Raw genomic sequence first — 17949 nt, 5'->3', positions numbered from 1 at the left:
AAGGGACGAGGTGGAGAACGGGGATTTAAGGGGGATGCAATGTTGCCACTTAAGTCACGTTGCCAGATGAAAAAGATCGGAAAATCCGTACAAAAAAATTTCCGTACGTTTCTCCTGCTCATCTGGCAACACTGATCAACTTGTCAAGCAAAAAGCAAAGCATCACAACTTCACAACAAACGAGTTACGATACGAGAAGAAAAAAAAAGCAAAAAGTAAAGCAAAAAGCAAACTGCTAACTGCAAAAAGAAAAACAGTCAAACAGTCATCCTCCATCCTCCTCCAAAAGTTCCGGCTTACTAAACTAAACCGGGTTTAGTGATAAAGACAACATCATCGCAAAATATTAGGACGCGAGGAGGAAAATGACCTGATAGTCAATTCCCAGCATTTGATACCAACCAACCATATTGATGTAGTTATAATATATCGAAATTTTTCAACACCCTTAAAAAGTATAAACAAAAGTTGAGAATGCTTACCAGAAAAGACTTGGAAGGCATGGGGGCTTTGACCTCCCAATATTTGAGTTCTGCATTGAGAACCTGACCCATGATAGACAAGAGCTTGAGCCGAATATCGCGGATATGATCTCGAATTCTATCACTGACATTGTGTAGATGTGAGAGTGGTGCGTTCTCTCCTAACAAACCTGAAACAGTGAAACAAAACAATCAATCTACTTACAGGGAACATAAGCATGTGTGAGACACATCCTATCACTGACATTGTGTAGATGTGAGAGTGGTGCGTTCTCTCCTAACAAACCTGAAACAGTGAAACAAAACAATCAATCTACTTACATACAGGGAACATAAGCATGTGTGAGACACATTGTATATCAAGAATATTTTTAAAAATTATTGGATCAAAAATATTTGCTTCATTTGCATGCAAACCAGCCATTGCAGATTCGTATAAGCTAAACCCGACTTTTAGGGCTGTTTGCCCCTACACCTAAGCCTCAGAGTGGGTTTTTAGTGTACGCAGAGACTTACCTTCAAAGTGAACCACAACAAATGGAATGAGGTACAATATCAACTGGAGAGCCCTTAGTGCCAGTGCCAGATTGTAGGTGGTTATCTTCTTGAGTCCTGTCTTATCCGATACTGCCTCCCCTCCTAGTACGAGCTTACAGCTGAGGGAGTTGAAAATCTGAATGAGATCCCCAATGTAGCGAGGTAAGATATGCGTGACCAGAGTTATCTCTTCAGCTCGAGAGCAATACTCGGAGATCATCGAGATCAGAATGAGGACAGTTCTGGAATACAAAAAGAATACAACAATCTCACAACTGGTATTGCTTATGTTGCTGATTTGCTGATATTAGAATAGTTGACGTAATAATAAATAATTATATTGTGAGCTATTGAAGAATAGATTGTGGGCCATGAAATAATTTTCTTTGGTAATCAGTGAAATCATAATCACAGGTAAATAATAATGACTCACCCTATCACAGCATACTTTTCATTGTTCACCTCCAGATATTGTTTGCTGCTAGATGAGGAGAGCTTGTTACTAGTGAAGCAGCCATGGTTGATTATATTGCCCAGCAAGGCCTCCAGTTCACAGGGAACGTCCGCTTTTCTCCAGCTTTCACTTTCCAGAATCATTTCCAGCCTTGACCTTTGCTCTGCATGATATCGCTGCATCAACTTGATAGCTTCGGACTTGAAAGCCAACTTGAGAATCATGGCAATGTTATTACTATTCGGAGGCAGAATTCTCTCACAAATTTGAGACAAAGAGTTCACGTAACCTGCGCAGAAATGAAGAAAAACGCCAAATAAATAGAATTACCCTGTGCCCCAAAGGCTCTTTTTTTAGTGAATTTTAAAGTTCACTAAACCTCTAGTTTTCCACAGTTCACTTAATCAAAGAGTTCACGTAACCTGCGCAGAAATGAAGAAAAACGCCAAATAAATAGAATTACAATTACCCTGTGCCCCAAAGGCTCTTTTTTAGTGAATTTTAAAGTTCACTAAACCTCTAGTTTTCCACAGTTCACTTAACCACTATAGTTAGGTAATTTCTACAAAGAAAAACTTTCCAGCATACCTTGCAGTTCAGTCAAATGGTTGAGGCTTGCTTTCTCTGACAGCCAATGTCCTGCAGATTTGGGACCACTTTCTTCTTTACTCTCGTTGTAGTATGTGACACTAGACTTGGACAGCAGGTAGGCACATCGGTTTAAAGCATATTGACAAGTAGAACATAGAACCTGATCCACTTTGCCTCTGGCCTCATGGTTATCTGAAGGTATAGCTCCCATCATGACATCACATGTTGCTTTGATACGCAATAACAAGAGACCTGGGAAACGAGATGAAAAATTTTTGTATACTTAAAAGGGAAAATTTGTATACTTAACTAACATGGAAAACTATAGACTCGTATGTTCAATGGTCGCCACATACGTTCAGCATCAACAGAAGGATCCATCCTACTTTGAATTCTAATAATGGTTTGACCAACCCCTCACCCTACTAGTTTTTTTTTTCAGTTTACTACTAGTTTTTTTTTTCAATTCAATTGATTTATTATTATTACTTTTAAATCAATGTTTCATAAATAAAAGATATTATATGTATAAAAAGGTGTTTTCCCTAGTTACCTAAAGAGTGAGTGCAGTTCTTTAGCAAGTGGAGCCATTCAAGTATATTCAAGTATTTGATTTGATCATCCAATGATGTGAGCTCACTAGAGTGATTAGTTTGGAACGAGAAATTAGAACTGGACACAATTTCTATTGCACAGGATTTGATGATAGCTTTGATGGCAGAGTCCACTTCCTTCCTATAGATGTTCAGAAATTCCAAACTTTCCTGCTTCAATAAACCTAGGGACAAAAGAGTGAAAATTAATAAGTTTCTCTATCTAGTCTATCTCCTATGATCTATGAAAACTTCACTTAATTTACATACTTGGTTGTGATATTGGAAAATGATTTAATTCGTTTTAATCCCCATTTTTTTCACCACAAAGCACCAAAGAATATCACCTAACTTGAAAATCCTGATAACTATTTAATTATACAAGTTTGGACTTACCTAATACAATACACACTAACTTTTCACTTTCAATGACATGCAAGCACATACTTGGTTGTGATATTGGAAAATGATTTAATTCGTTTTAATCCCCATTTTTTTCACCACAAAGCACCAAAGAATATCACCTAAATTGAAAATCCTGATAACTATTTAATTATACAAGTTTGGACTTACCTAATACAATACACACCAACTTTTCACTTTCAATGACATGCAAATCAGTTTCAGTCAAAGGTCTATTGAGATCAGTACTAACAAATCGCTCAAACTCCTGTATCATCAATGTGTCTATCATTTTGGTCATCTCCTTGAGTTCAGATAATAAGTGTCGAAAACTTTGGATGCCATATAGTTCACTATTCAGAATGTCTTTGGTTTTCTCTATTAACTCCAGAGCAGCCACATAGTTTGGTGTTGATAGATATATCTGTATAGTAGGCTGAGTCTGCAGAATGGATGACATGAGACGTAATTTTTCTAGAGCTTTGCATTGATTACTACGTTGTTTTTCTTTCTGTATAAGTTTCAATGATGTTTTCACTTGGGTCTCATCAATGTTTTTAAGTTTACATCGTAGATTTTTCACCTGTACTATGGTTTGACCAAGTTGTTCCATGATAGTATCATGTGAACTCATTGCATGAAAAAATGCATCACTTTTGTTGGCTACTTGAATTGCAATTTGTACTTCCACAATATCCAGGTAGTGACTGAGTTTTTCTTGTAAGAGTTTGCTGGAGTTGTGATAGGAGGGAGGAGAACTGGATAAGGCAATATCACATTGGTTATGTACTGGATGAGAGGAACCCTGCTGCTGCTGCTCCTCCTCCTGATGGTATTGAGGGAAAACTATGCTGAATGTTTCCAAGTTACTTAACTTGAAATCTGATTTCAAATAAATCTTGGGAATCTCAGAGAGGTCAAAGTGGGTATAGTTTTTACTAGAAGATGAAAAGTTCAAGTTGGACAGTATGGATGTTTCTCCAGGACTATCTATCGAATTTGATGTTTCTGAAATTTAGACAAATAATTATTACTGAAGTAGATTACACCATTTGGCAATTTATAAGGAAGTAGAGAAAGACATAAGTAAACTAGCAACATAATTAAATACAGGAGGGGCTTGCTATGACACAGACAACATGAGTCTTATTTAGCAGTTGATTCATTACTACAAAATATTTTTTTCAGAAAAAAAAAACTCACCTGAGAGTCTTGATCTTCTTTTACACCTCTTTGAAATTTTCTTCAAATAATTATCAAAATGGTGTTTGGAAATTTCTGGTAGGTAAGATGGAGCAGGAACATTATGCAACTCGACAAAATGATCTCCCCAGGTTTTGGTAAATAAGTCTTTCTGTTTTCCTTTGCTTGGATCATTGAGTACTGCAGGAAGATTTTGACTAGCACTATAAATGTTCCAGGCTGAGCTTGGAAGCTTTTCATTATCAGTAGACGTATTGGTGTTGCTCATGGCATGATGTTTGTAAACATGTTTTTCATAATCATTGTCATTTACTCCTTCTATAGGCAGTGAACTACACACATTATTCTCAGCATATGTGCACACATATGAGCCACCTTCTTTTTTACAATGATTTTCTCTTAAATGTCTGAAAAATAATAACAAAAATTAAACAAAATTTCCAGTCTTTTGGGCATACAGTTAAAAATATTAACTGAACCTCAGCACAATGCCAGTTAGAAAAAGCCTGTACATGAGGCTATCTAACCAAGTGTAGGGACATATTACTTAGAGAGTTTTTGCAAACCAAAATTACTTACTCTCCGTTAATTGAACTCTTGAGCATTATTTGCCTGAGACTCATTACTGCACATGTGTGCCTGTATTTGAGAGATAAATTAATGTTAAGTAATTCATTTTACATTTCATGATATTTTCTTCATATTAGTGCCACCTTAATTTTTGACAGTAGAATGAAAACAACATATTTATGTTTGTTTTGAAAATTTTGTTCTTCTTGGTTTTAGGTCTGTTTTTCATTCCGACATGGGTGCGATGCAAACCCGACGTGAAGTGACGCATGTTTTTCATTCCACTTCCCCTACTTTAGCGTCAATGCTGCGTCTTAAATCCCTGATGCGAGTCTCAAATAGCTTCAGGTTCCGCCATATTGTAATTGTATTGAGGGAAATGAAAAAATGTTTTGTAATTTCTCCACTAGATGTCGTCATGTTTGTTGAATTTCCACATTTTACCCCCACTCCTGACACAGAGTGAACATCAAGTTTTGATGCCGCATTGATGCAGCGTAGGAATGAAAAGAATTTCCACATTTTACCCCCACTCCTGACACAGAGTGAACATCAAGTTTTGATGCCGCATTGATGCAGCGTAGGAATGAAAAACACTTCAGCTCGAGAGCAATACTCGGAGATCATCGAGATCAGAATGAGGACAGTTCTGGAATACAAAAAGAATACAACAATCTCACAACTTTGCTGATTTGCTGATATTAGAATAGTTGACGTAATAATAAATAATTTCAAAACCTTTGCAGTTTCAAGTGGCGTTAAACGCTTAAAGCCAAAATCATGAACTAATACTGACGATTCTAACAAAAATTTAACGTAAAACTATTGTTACAGCGTAGAAATTTTACTATCGTCATGTTCCATGTAAATACCAATGTGAAAGTGACTGCAATATCGACCAGGATTTTTTATACCATGGGTGATAGGGCCATGTCAAATCCACGAAGAGTAATGTAAAGGTCAAAGTAATGGATACTTCTTTGAACTAGTGCAGTATTGAAGATCAAGAGAAGGGCTGAATTTCAATCTGGCCACAATTTTCCAGAGGGATTTTTTAACAGGTTGATAGGGATCTGTAACTGCTAAGGTATTATCGTCCCGAAATCGAAGAGAGAAGGAAGACGGTACAGTAGAAAGCCAGCCGTTTCGAGAATGAACATTATCCGTTCAGGATAAAATCCGCCTTGGGCCGGAAATCGACCTCGCGGCCTAGCGCTTACAAGGTAGACGCGCTACCAAGTAAGCGCTAGGCCGTGGGTTCGATTCCCTACAAGCTCTCTTGAAGAATTGTTCTATTCATGAAAAAGTATACTATTTTTAAGACTTTGAAAAATAAAATGTATTCCCCTTTATCTACACTCAAGCAATACACTCAATTCATTCCGATCTAATCATCAGATTTACCTAATTATGTTTACTCATTTTCCATTGAGTTTAAATGTCCCTTGTGTACTGTCTGAAGCAGTTTCCAGTAGACCAAGGCAGTTAACGATCACAACCTCAGGAGAATTCTACACAGGGATGGTTTTAGTAACAATCAACACTGCACTCGGCACCAGCCCTGAAAAATGAGATAAAATATAAATGGATGAGATATGTCGGCAAGGATTCAGTCAACTGTAGAATTAAAAAAAGAAAAAGAAAAAAAAAAATCACCTAAAGACGATTGTCAGACCCAAAATCTAATGAGCAAATTTTCTGTGTTGACCATGTTTACAAAATTCCATCAAAATCTTACAAACAAAACAAAAAAAAAAAAAAATCACACTAAATACCTGGTTGTCAAATTTCACAATAATGTCACGTGGCAGCAACAAAATGATAAAGAAATGGCTTTTCAATGTTTTTGAAAGTTTATTTATTTTTCGTCATTACAAAATGCTAAGTGCAAATAGCAAATGCAAAGTTTTTATAGTATCAAATGTAGGCCTGTTATAGTTGGTTACCTAAGGAATCCAAGGGAAGGTCGTTGTCTTCAGGTTTGAATATTTTCTTAGGGAAAGTGGTCATAAATGTGAAGGGAGCATCACCGTCCGTTCTATTAAGCTCCACAAATACTCGTACAGCTGACAAAGGTTCTTTGATTCCAAACGTTTGAGTCAATGCTTGACCGTTCGTCAGTCTTATCTAAGAAAAGAAAATTGTGACAACCTGTATAGAAATTTGAAATGTGCATTTTTCGTTTCATCTTGTTCTCGTCTCGAGGTCGTTTTTCTACACGACTCAACGAACTACTAGTACAAAGACGGGAAATTTCTCGTCTGGAAATTTACGACACAAATGGCTTTTATTATTTTCTTGTCATGTGCATGTGTGCATCACTATTACAACTGTGAAATACCTGATCAGTGATTACTATATTAAATATTTAATAGTTGATGCATTTCTTTGTACTTATCATTTTAATTTTCAATAATTCATGCAGTTTTTTGTCTCAAAATTCTTACCTGTAATCTTGTTTCGTTATAGTTCTTGGTAGGAGGGGCCTTAACAACAGTAGGTGCAGCTTTAGGCTCCTCTGGTGCAGGAACATTTTCTCCTGGGGCAGCAAACTTAGCTTTACGTGCTGCCTTATCAGCTTCAATCTGATCCCTCACCCTTTGTCTTGCTAGCCGTTCTTCCTCCTTATCTCTCTTGCGCTGTTCCAAGATTTTCTTCATTTCTGCGTCCTCTAATCTGTAAAGTTAAAGTGAAGACACATGGATTATCGGACTTTAGCAAGATACCTTCGAGCAGCCTATAACGCGGTTTGTTCTTATTGGAATTTATCATCTAGGCATAGCTCTTAGGTGCTTGCTAATAAATTAGAAGTTGTATTAATGATGGGTTGTATTAATGATGGGAATTTTGGGAAAGCAAGAACTTGAACCTCAGTACACAATGTATCTGATATCTTTCTATTTTTGACTTTAGCTTCTAGCTGAATGATTGCAGAGTAGTTACCTTTTCTTTGCCTCTATCATTTCTTTTCCAGCTTTAATTCTATTTTTCTCTCTCTCCAATGCCTCCAATTTTTCCTTCTCTTCTCTTTCTCGTCTCTTTTGTTTCAACATGTCTTCAACTTTCTTTAGTTTTTCTGCCTTCTCCTCTTCGGTAAGAGGTTTCTTTTCTTCAGTGCTCTCACTGAAGTTGGAATGGCCAGATTTTGCAGCATGGAATTCGATTTCTACTTGAGTTTGGAATAGTTTGCCACAGCTGAAAAAAGGAAATTCAAATTAGAGTATGTATGTACTTACACTATGTACAATTGTACATATACTTAAAACACTTCAAGATGTGTTGATTTTACTCTGATAATACCTGCCTAACCTACCCTTGTAGCACACTGGTGACACCTTGTAATGAAGACAGTGTAAGTTCAAATCCCAAAACAGATAATTTTATTCTTACTAGGAGAATGCTCAAGAGTGATTTTTATGGATAAATTGTTTCAATAAATTTTAGATTAGGTAAGTAATGTAACTTACTCTTCACATTTGATAGACTTAGCTTCTGCACCATCAGCAGTTGAAGCTTCTGATTTATCTTCAGTTTGACTTGCACCCTCCGTATTTTGAGTGACAGGTGTAGCAGAGCTCTGACTACTACTGCCTGATTCTAATTCATCTGCATGTGCCAATAGCCATTCCATTGCTTGTTCACAGCCTTTGTTGCCTGTCTTACTCAATGCTTCATTTCTGTAAATGAGGGAGGAGAGTAATGAAATATTATTTAAAAGTACTTAATAAATAATACATGGAAGTAATATTAATAATTATGATGATCATTATTTGGCCTATCCTCAAGGTCATCTTGTTTCCAGAGAATTTATTCCCCACATAAGTTCATCTTTAGCTGTATTTTTTAGACAAATAAAAAATTCATAACCTTATCCATACTGAGTGGGGCTAGGAATATCCAGCCATACATATTTGTCCAAAAAAATCACTTGTCCATAAACCAACCATATAGTCGCTTAACTTCAGTGATCTATTTGGAAGTGGCACATTGCCACTGGCTCCAACTTTTCTGTTAGCACAAATGACTCAGCACTATTTTTTTAGTTGTTTTACTTACATCAGATTAAAAAGTAGCTTTAATTACACAGCTTGATTGGTGACCCATGTCGACTATAGAAATACAACCACTTTCTTGAGTGCCCTATAGACCTAATAATCAAAAACGTTGGTGAATGAGATGAAAAGATCATCCAGTTTTGATACAGTACCCAAAATACGAGAGTTGATTTTGAACATTTTGGATAACTTACCACAGTTCTAACTGGAAATTTCTATCTCAAGGATCACAAACCCCAAGTTACCTGCTTTTGTGTGTTGAAGATTTGATTTGAAAGTAAAAGTTAATAAAAATGATCAAAATGATAAATGATCAAATGCAACTTCAGGCAAATCCTCCACTTTTTTACTTTTTTTTTCAGCTATTTTTTTGAAATTTCGCGCTTTAAACTTTTTTTTTACTAATGCGGCTCGTGTGTGATGAATCAACAGCCAATCAGGAGAAGAGTTTATGGCGGTAAATTTGAATTTGAAATTTCCATTCCAAATCCACAAATTCCACAAAAAAGTTCAAAAGATAAAAAAAAAACCCCAAAGTTAAGGAAGTATCCGGAATTCCGGACGTGTGAAGCTGTAAAGGAGTAAGCTCTTCACTTTCATCTGCTTTCAATCTAAGGTTTAGGTTTAGACACTAGAAAATTATCATTATAATTTGCATATTGCATAGCAAGAAATAAAGATGTTGATTGTAAACTAAACCAAGGAAGAAACACAGAAGGTTGCCCTGCCTCTCAAACTTAAGACTTTAGGTAAGTACATAATCTACATAATATAATGCTTCAGTGAACTGTAGATTATAGATTTCACTCAGGGAATTAACCCTTATAGTAACATGTTGTTCACTGAGATCTCTTTTCAACTCCCATTCGTATTGAATTTTGTTTGGCTGATTTTTAAATAAAAATAAATTAATAATGGTAAGTACATAATCTACATAATATAATGCTTCAGTGAACTGTAGATTATAGATTTCACTCAGGGAATTAACCCTTATAGTAACATGAAAAAGCTACACACTACAATAACGGTAATTTCCACAATTTATTGCCTTCAGCAGAGTATAAAGTTGTTTAGTTTATTTTTTATTTAGCATAAAGGAGATAGTTTGAAGTCAGGATTTTTTATACCATGGGTGATAGGACCATGTCAAATCCACGAAGAGTAATGTAAAGGTCAAAGTAATGGATACTTCTTTGAACTAGTGCAGTATTGAAGATCAAGAGAAGGGCTGAATTTCAATCTGGCCACAATTTTCCAGAGGGATTTTTTAACAGGTTGATAGGGATCTGTAACTGCTAAGGTATTATCGTCCCGAAATCGAAGAGAGAAGGAAGACGGTACAGTAGAAAGCCAGCCGTTTCGAGAATGAACATTATCCGTTCAGGATAAAATCCGCCTTGGGCCGGAAATCCAATTTTCCAGAGGGATTTTTTAACAGGTTGATAGGGATCTGTAACTGCTAAGGTATTATCGTCCCGAAATCGAAGAGAGAAGGAAGATGGTACAGTAGAAAGCCAGCCGTTTCGAGAATGAACATTATCCGTTCAGGATAAAATCCGCCTTGGGCCGGAAATTGACCTCGCGGCCTAGCGCTTACAAGGTAGACGCGCTACCAAGTAAGCGCTAGGCCGTGGGTTCGATTCCCTACAAGCTCTCTTGAAGAATTGTTCTATTCATGAAAAAGTATACTATTTTTAAGACTTTGAAAAATAAAATGTATTCCCCTTTATCTACACTCAAGCAATACACTCAATTCATTCCGATCTAATCATCAGATTTACCTAATTATGTTTACTCATTTTCCATTGAGTTTAAATGTCCCTTGTGTACTGTCTGAAGCAGTTTCCAGTAGACCAAGGCAGTTAACGATCACAACCTCAGGAGAATTCTACACAGGGATGGTTTTAGTAACAATCAACACTGCACTCGGCACCAGCCCTGAAAAATGAGATAAAATATAAATGGATGAGATATGTCGGCAAGGATTCAGTCAACTGTAGAATTAAAAAAAGAAAAAAAAAAAAAAAAAAATCACCTAAAGACGATTGTCAGACCCAAAATCTAATGAGCAAATTTTCTGTGTTGACCATGTTTACAAAATTCCATCAAAATCTTACAAACAAAACAAAAAAAAAAAAAAATCACACTAAATACCTGGTTGTCAAATTTCACAATAATGTCACGTGGCAGCAACAAAATGATAAAGAAATGGCTTTTCAATGTTTTTGAAAGTTTATTTATTTTTCGTCATTACAAAATGCTAAGTGCAAATAGCAAATGCAAAGTTTTTATAGTATCAAATGTAGGCCTGTTATAGTTGGTTACCTAAGGAATCCAAGGGAAGGTCGTTGTCTTCAGGTTTGAATATTTTCTTAGGGAAAGTGGTCATAAATGTGAAGGGAGCATCACCGTCCGTTCTATTAAGCTCCACAAATACTCGTACAGCTGACAAAGGTTCTTTGATTCCAAACGTTTGAGTCAATGCTTGACCGTTCGTCAGTCTTATCTAAGAAAAGAAAATTGTGACAACCTGTATAGAAATTTGAAATGTGCATTTTTCGTTTCATCTTGTTCTCGTCTCGAGGTCGTTTTTCTACACGACTCAACGAACTACTAGTACAAAGACGGGAAATTTCTCGTCTGGAAATTTACGACACAAATGGCTTTTATTATTTTCTTGTCATGTGCATGTGTGCATCACTATTACAACTGTGAAATACCTGATCAGTGATTACTATATTAAATATTTAATAGTTGATGCATTTCTTTGTACTTATCATTTTAATTTTCAATAATTCATGCAGTTTTTTGTCTCAAAATTCTTACCTGTAATCTTGTAAAAAAAAAAAATCTTCGAATGATTTGTTCAATTTTAATTAAATTTTGCAAACATATTCAGCACATAAAAGAGAAGCTTTCTCATTTTAGATTATAAACTCGTTTTCCGAGTATGTTCTACAGTTCATTGAATGACTAGTGGAATTGGAATGAATTACTTAAAAATAATAATGAAAAACTCTGCAAATACAGTTCCCCCTCCCCTCTCACCCCAGCATTATTTAAGGGGGGGGATATGCAAGGGGGGTACATTACATTTTACTGACTTCCTTTTTGTATTTATAGGCTCTCGCTTCGTCCACACAAAACCTCGTAGTAGAGAGAGAGTGAAAGAGTTGTGAGCGACCTACTACTCTTCTACTACTTGGAGTAGAACTTGTGATACTACTGCGCCGATTGCGACCGTCTCGCCACGCCCCCTAGCACCAATGCGGCGGCCACTCTTTTATATTACAAACCTAGCACAGCGGGTTCCATTCGGTCGCGCCTATTTTCCCCCAAAATCCTTAGACCAAGGCCGTGTGCTCCCCAGACACAATCAATTAGTATTAATTGTCTTCTTCTCCTCCTCGTCTTGTTTTAAGTTATATTCATTGTTTTGTAACGCTTTAGTCCAAAAGTGAGTATTTTTGTTATATTTTACACGAATTTTATAACGCGGTTTGTTCTTATTGGAATTTATCATCTAGGCATAGCTCTTAGGTGCTTGCTAATAAATTAGAAGTTGTATTAATGATGGGAATTTTGGGAAAGCAAGAACTTGAACCTCAGTACACAATGTATCTGATATCTTTCTATTTTTGACTTTAGCTTCTAGCTGAATGATTGCAGAGTAGTTACCTTTTCTTTGCCTCTATCATTTCTTTTCCAGCTTTAATTCTATTTTTCTCTCTCTCCAATGCCTCCAATTTTTCCTTCTCTTCTCTTTCTCGTCTCTTTTGTTTCAACATGTCTTCAACTTTCTTTAGTTTTTCTGCCTTCTCCTCTTCGGTAAGAGGTTTCTTTTCTTCAGTGCTCTCACTGAAGTTGGAATGGCCAGATTTTGCAGCATGGAATTCGATTTCTACTTGAGTTTGGAATAGTTTGCCACAGCTGAAAAAAGGAAATTCAAATTAGAGTATGTATGTACTTACACTATGTACAATTGTACATATACTTAAAACACTTCAAGATGTGTTGATTTTACTCTGATAATACCTGCCTAACCTGCCCTTGTAGCACACTGGTGACACCTTGTAATGAAGACAGTGTAAGTTCAAATCCCAAAACAGATAATTTTATTCTTACTAGGAGAATGCTCAAGAGTAATTTTTATGGATAAATTGTTTCAATAAATTTTAGATTAGGTAACCACACTGGTGACACCTTGTAATGAAGACAGTGTAAGTTCAAATCCCAAAACAGATAATTTTATTCTTACTAGGAGAATGCTCAAGAGTGATTTTTATGGATAAATTGTTTCAATAAATTTTAGATTAGGTAAGTAATGTAACTTACTCTTCACATTTGATAGACTTAGCTTCTGCACCATCAGCAGTTGAAGCTTCTGATTTATCTTCAGTTTGACTTGCACCCTCCGTATTTTGAGTGACAGGTGTAGCAGAGCTCTGACTACTACTGCCTGATTCTAATTCATCTGCATGTGCCAATAGCCATTCCATTGCTTGTTCACAGCCTTTGTTACCTGTCTTACTCAATGCTTCATTTCTGTAAATGAGGGAGGAGAGTAATAAAATATTATTTAAAAGTACTTAATAAATAATACATGGAAGTAGTATTAATATTAATAATTATGATGATCATTATTTGGCCTATCCTCAAGGTCATCTTGTTTCCAGAGAATTTATTCCCCACATAAGTTCATCTTTAGCTGTATTTTTTAGACAAATAAAAAATTCATTTTATTTGTTTTATTTGGTTTTTCTATTCACTTTATTTGTGTCATAAAAAAATGCAAAAAGGAGCTTACGACTAAATAGTCCGCAAGAGTGTGCTAGCAAGTAAATATAAGCAAGGAAACTCAAAATGATTTGTTATTAGAGGATTAACAATTAGATGAAAGTCACAATGAAATTAATTGATTTGATAACGCGGTTTGTTCTTATTGGAATTTATCATCTAGGCATAGCTCTTAGGTGCTTGCTAATAAATTAGAAGTTGTATTAATGATGGTAAAATGAATTTTAAAAATTGCCGCCGGGACAGCTATCTCACGTCGTCCGAGCTCATCTCAGCCCTGTTCATAAACACACCCTGAAAAAGCTACACACTACAATAACGGTAATTTCCACAATTTATTGCCTTTATGATCCCTCTGAGTTGGAAAGCTGGATGCTTTGGGTCACACCTCACACAGGAGACCTGTGACAACCTGACAACTGGCAATTTTTTGGGATCTCAACACTGCATACTGTTTTGCTAAGTTAATAACTACATGTTAAATTTGAACCCCTTGTCTCTCAGGAAATTATCTATTTTTTTTTTCTTTTAGTCCATAATAGGGTGCATACTTTATTAACCCTTTATGCATAAAAAGAAAAAAACATCATCAACACATTAGGGAACCCCTGCCCTATCTTGCATGTCTAAGCTTCTATGAATTCTGCCTTTATTTTTCTCCAAATATTAAGGAGGTATATTTATGTAGATAGCTTTTTCTACAATAATAATTGTGATTTGTTTCAGGTTGGTGTTTTTCTCCAAATATTAAGGAGGTATATTTATGTAGATAGCTTTTTCTACAATAATAATTGTGATTTGTTTCAGGTTGGTGTTAATAATAATAATGGATCTTCATAAGCTAGTGTCTACAGCTCAGTCTGATGAAAAGCAAATAACAATAGAAGCAACTGTAGTAACAGGTTTTGAAGATGTTGTAGTTGAAGAATGCCAAGAAAAATTTGGCAAAGACCTTTTATTAATGAAATCTATAGGGAGAGTATTTTTCAATATAGATCTGAAAGATATTGAAAAAGTAAAAGAGTTGAGAGGCATTGATAATATTCTCTTTATTATTGCTACATTTGAGAATTTTGGATTTTCTAATAAGGGCACAGAGGAAGATTCTGGTCAAAAAGATGAGTCAGATTTACTTAAAGACAAATTAAAAGATGTTGCAACAATTCAAAATAAAGTTTTAGAAATAGATTGGAAAAAATACATGGAAATCTGGAAACAAATCACAAACTATAATGGAGTACTCTACCCCAGTATTGAACAGTTCAACAAGTACAATGACATACTTAGACACAAGAAAAGTATAAGGAATGAAATAAATATTAAAAAGGAATCTTCTTGTGAAACAGAACCTCAAGTAAATAATGTACAAATTGAGAAAGGAGATCTCCAAAATCAAGAGTTGAAGGAAATTGACATCAACTCAATGTGCAGTTCACAAAACCAAAAAACAAATTTCACAAACCCTGAAGAAAATTTGTTGAAATTCAGAGTTACCTGTAACCGTGTTGGTAAACATACTGTGACATCCATGGAGAGTGAAAGAGCTTTTGGTGGAAAATTAAATGATACATACTTCTGGTTGGTTGATTTGGATGATTATGACATTGATATTAACTTGCAAATTAGATACAATGAGGCTTATGTTGGATTGCCTGTCACCCAAACATCATTGCATAGAAGAAATATAGTGGAGTTCAATATAACAACACTTAAACCTACTATTGCATATAATATGGTAAGTATGTATGTTCAATATTGAGATTTTTTTATTATTATTTATTTTTTTAAATAATGAGAACTTTGCATGAGTAAAGAACATGTAAAGCCAGCACCTGATTGGTTTAAAGATTTTTGTACTTGTTACATCCTGTTTTTTTTTTTTTTTTTTTTTTTTTAAAGGTTTTTTTTAAAATTTTTTTTTTTTTTTACACCTTTTTTTTTTTTTTTTTTTTTTTTTTCAAACCTTTGATAGGCATAGGTCATGTAAGTAAATTTTTTGTTATAAATGTTTATTTTTTTTTATTATTTTTTTTTCCAGGTACGTCTAGCCTCACCTATACCTGGAGATGTATTCCTGGATCCTATGTGTGGAGGAGGTACCATCCCTGTGGAGTGTTCCTTGTCCTACCCCCATACCTTCTTTGTCTGTGGAGACATCAATGAAAAGCTGGTGCTTAAAACACAAGCCAATGTCTTACATAATAGTGGCAATTTAAATAGAGAACTCAAAGTGTCACCACTGGTGTGTAATGTGCGTCAGTTGTGTTTCAAACCTGCTTGTGTTGATGGTATTGTGACAGATCTTCCATTTGGCAAAAGAGTGGGTTCCAAAAGTAACAACTTCCTTCTGTACAGACTATTCCTCATAGAGATAGGGAAAATAGTTCGACCTCAAATTGGACGTGCCATATTGTTAACAAGTGATAGGAAACATCTGATTCAAGCTTTACATATTACCAGTGCCCTGTGGAAGTGTAGAAAACAGATCAAAATTAATATGAGTGGAATGAAATCTTTTGTATTTATATTGAATCGAACTGCAGATTTATTTGACTATGCTATACATGGGCTCAAGGAAAAACATAAAGGAAAGCCATTTCCTCCCAGAAAATAAATCAAAAATAATCATCTTTAAAATGAAAATTGTCTGTTTGAGGTGAGGTCTATGTTTTAACTCGACCGTTTTGCATTTGGTTTAGTGAAGAGTCTATTGCACCCTAACACCCCTGATCTAACTTAGTTTAACAAAGAAGCTCAATTCTCAAGTGATATCAGATAAGGAACAAAGACCCATCTCTTGCCTTGTTCTTTGTTTGATCTTAGATTGGTATTAAGTATTGGATTGTACTTATTGCTGAATGCTGGTGAGAAAAAGAAAGATCGTACCGACCAACCCGAGAGTCGAGAGTGCGTGGTAGCATGCAAGTCATAAGAAATACAAGCAAGAGTGACTCATTCACTTCACTAGAGAGGTTCCGCGATATCTTATTCCATACAGTGTGATACCGTCAAGTCGTCTTTTATACAGAGTAGCACAGTGAAGTCTTCTGCTTTACAATTAATAATGTACCGAATTCTTTTGTTCACACATTAAGTATAGGTAAAGCTTGTTCCCTAACATAAGTACTTACTCAAGTAGGTCGATAAATATTTTAATTATGTTGATCATTTTCCCCCCATTTTTAAAGCCCTCTAAAACAAATACATCTATCAACTCCACCATTGTCTGTATGAGACAGTCTTGTTACGTTTACGACTCGGGCTAGATTCCAACAATAATTAGCCACCACTGTTGTTCCGTTATATCATTGATCACAGTAGCTTACACCTTGCAACATATCTTGCTTTGCAACTCACATCTCGGTAGAGTAGTGAACGTATCAGATGAATACAACCATATCCTTTCCACTCTGGCAATCGATATAATAAATACTTATTCCTTACCGAGGCTTAACGATGTCTCGAGATCTGCTTTTGACCACGGTGAAATCTCACTTACATGATAGAAAAGAACCAAAAACACTTTTCCCACATTACTTAGGTAGGTACCTACTTACCTACTTTAAAGTCCTTTCATAGGCTCGTCTAATTCAAAGCCTTCAAAGGTGTGCGAAATGGAGGGAGTTAGAGCAATGTACTTAGGTTTAAGGATGAACTGATTCCTTAGAAATCTTAAAGAGTAATACCTACTTATCTGATTAGACTGATTCCTTAGAAATCTTAAAGAGTAATACCTACTTATCTACATACGTACCTACATCAAACAGTTCTATATTGATTCCTTAGAAATCCATGAATAACCCACACTTATAAGTACTTACCTACCTAGTACCTACTTACCAAACATTAGAATTGGCACTTGTTAACTGTGTGAAATTGTTCTTTTCGTCAAATTGAATCTAAATCACCGACACTCTCGTCTTCATGATTTTATTTTCCGGTCTGCTGATTATTTGTTACTTCATAAGTAATTATGGTGCTAATTAAGAAGTTACCCTCTTGGTCTTAATTGGCCGTATTTTGAGTTCGATGACCTAAATGATGTCTCACGACTGTTTGTAACTTTTAATCCGAAACCCGACTTTGTCTGGAGAAGACGATACCTACGTTCTCTTGGAATCAACTCTTTCATCTTAATTCTATCTTCATTTTACATTGATGAGACTTTCAAAATATTTTGCGACGATTTCGGCTGGGATTGAACCCACGCCCTCCTGTTTACCAGGCGAGCGCCTTGACCACTACACCACCGAGGCAAGGTAGTG

General features: G+C 35.6%; 4 protein-coding genes across 5 annotated transcripts; 1 reads left to right on the top strand and 3 right to left on the bottom strand.

The window, feature by feature from the left end:
* Positions 1–404: 404 nt before the first annotated feature.
* Positions 405–4689, bottom strand: LOC103510150 (vacuolar protein sorting-associated protein 54-like; the record flags this gene model as incomplete). The annotated part of the gene is made up of 7 exons (XM_026824275.1): positions 405–652; positions 999–1261; positions 1453–1762; positions 2062–2316; positions 2618–2842; positions 3231–4067; positions 4263–4689. Coding segments are annotated over 7 exons (2550 nt in total), but the record flags the coding sequence as incomplete, so codon positions are not given.
* Positions 4690–5817: 1128 nt separating this feature from the next.
* Positions 5818–8741, bottom strand: LOC103510149 (UBX domain-containing protein 1-B-like). The gene is made up of 6 exons (XM_017444467.2): positions 8711–8741; positions 8300–8552; positions 7776–8027; positions 7280–7508; positions 6779–6959; positions 5818–6393 (listed from the first exon to the last, which is right to left on the bottom strand). Exons 1-6 carry the CDS (start codon positions 8739–8741, stop codon positions 6344–6346), a joined length of 996 nt encoding a protein of 331 aa, XP_017299956.2. The 3' UTR covers positions 5818–6343.
* Positions 8742–9388: 647 nt separating this feature from the next.
* On the top strand, positions 9389–16369 carry LOC103510143 (THUMP domain-containing protein 3-like). Of its 2 annotated transcripts, none has more exons than XM_008474786.3 (3): positions 9389–9636; positions 14492–15419; positions 15723–16369. In XM_008474786.3, exons 2-3 carry the CDS (start codon positions 14511–14513, stop codon positions 16296–16298), a joined length of 1485 nt encoding a protein of 494 aa, XP_008473008.1. In that variant the 5' UTR covers positions 9389–9636; positions 14492–14510; the 3' UTR covers positions 16299–16369. The 2 variants fall into 2 exon arrangements, with proteins under 2 accessions (XP_008473008.1, XP_026680078.1); XM_026824277.1 differs by having other exon boundaries at positions 9396–9468.
* Positions 10529–13843, bottom strand: LOC103510148 (UBX domain-containing protein 1-like). Its single transcript, XM_017444465.2, has 7 exons — positions 13818–13843; positions 13223–13432; positions 12565–12817; positions 11847–11860; positions 11714–11720; positions 11213–11393; positions 10529–10825 (listed from the first exon to the last, which is right to left on the bottom strand). The coding sequence occupies exons 1-7, from the start codon at positions 13841–13843 to the stop codon at positions 10776–10778; spliced, it is 741 nt and encodes a 246-aa protein (XP_017299954.1). The 3' UTR covers positions 10529–10775.
* Positions 16370–17949: the final 1580 nt, after the last annotated feature.

This window comes from Diaphorina citri, unplaced genomic scaffold, assembly GCF_000475195.1.
Source record: "Diaphorina citri unplaced genomic scaffold, Diaci psyllid genome assembly version 1.1 scaffold564, whole genome shotgun sequence".
Classification (NCBI taxonomy): domain Eukaryota; kingdom Metazoa; phylum Arthropoda; class Insecta; order Hemiptera; family Psyllidae; genus Diaphorina; species Diaphorina citri.
Note: the sequence above shows the minus strand (reverse complement) of the source record. Positions and strands in the feature narration are given on the sequence as shown.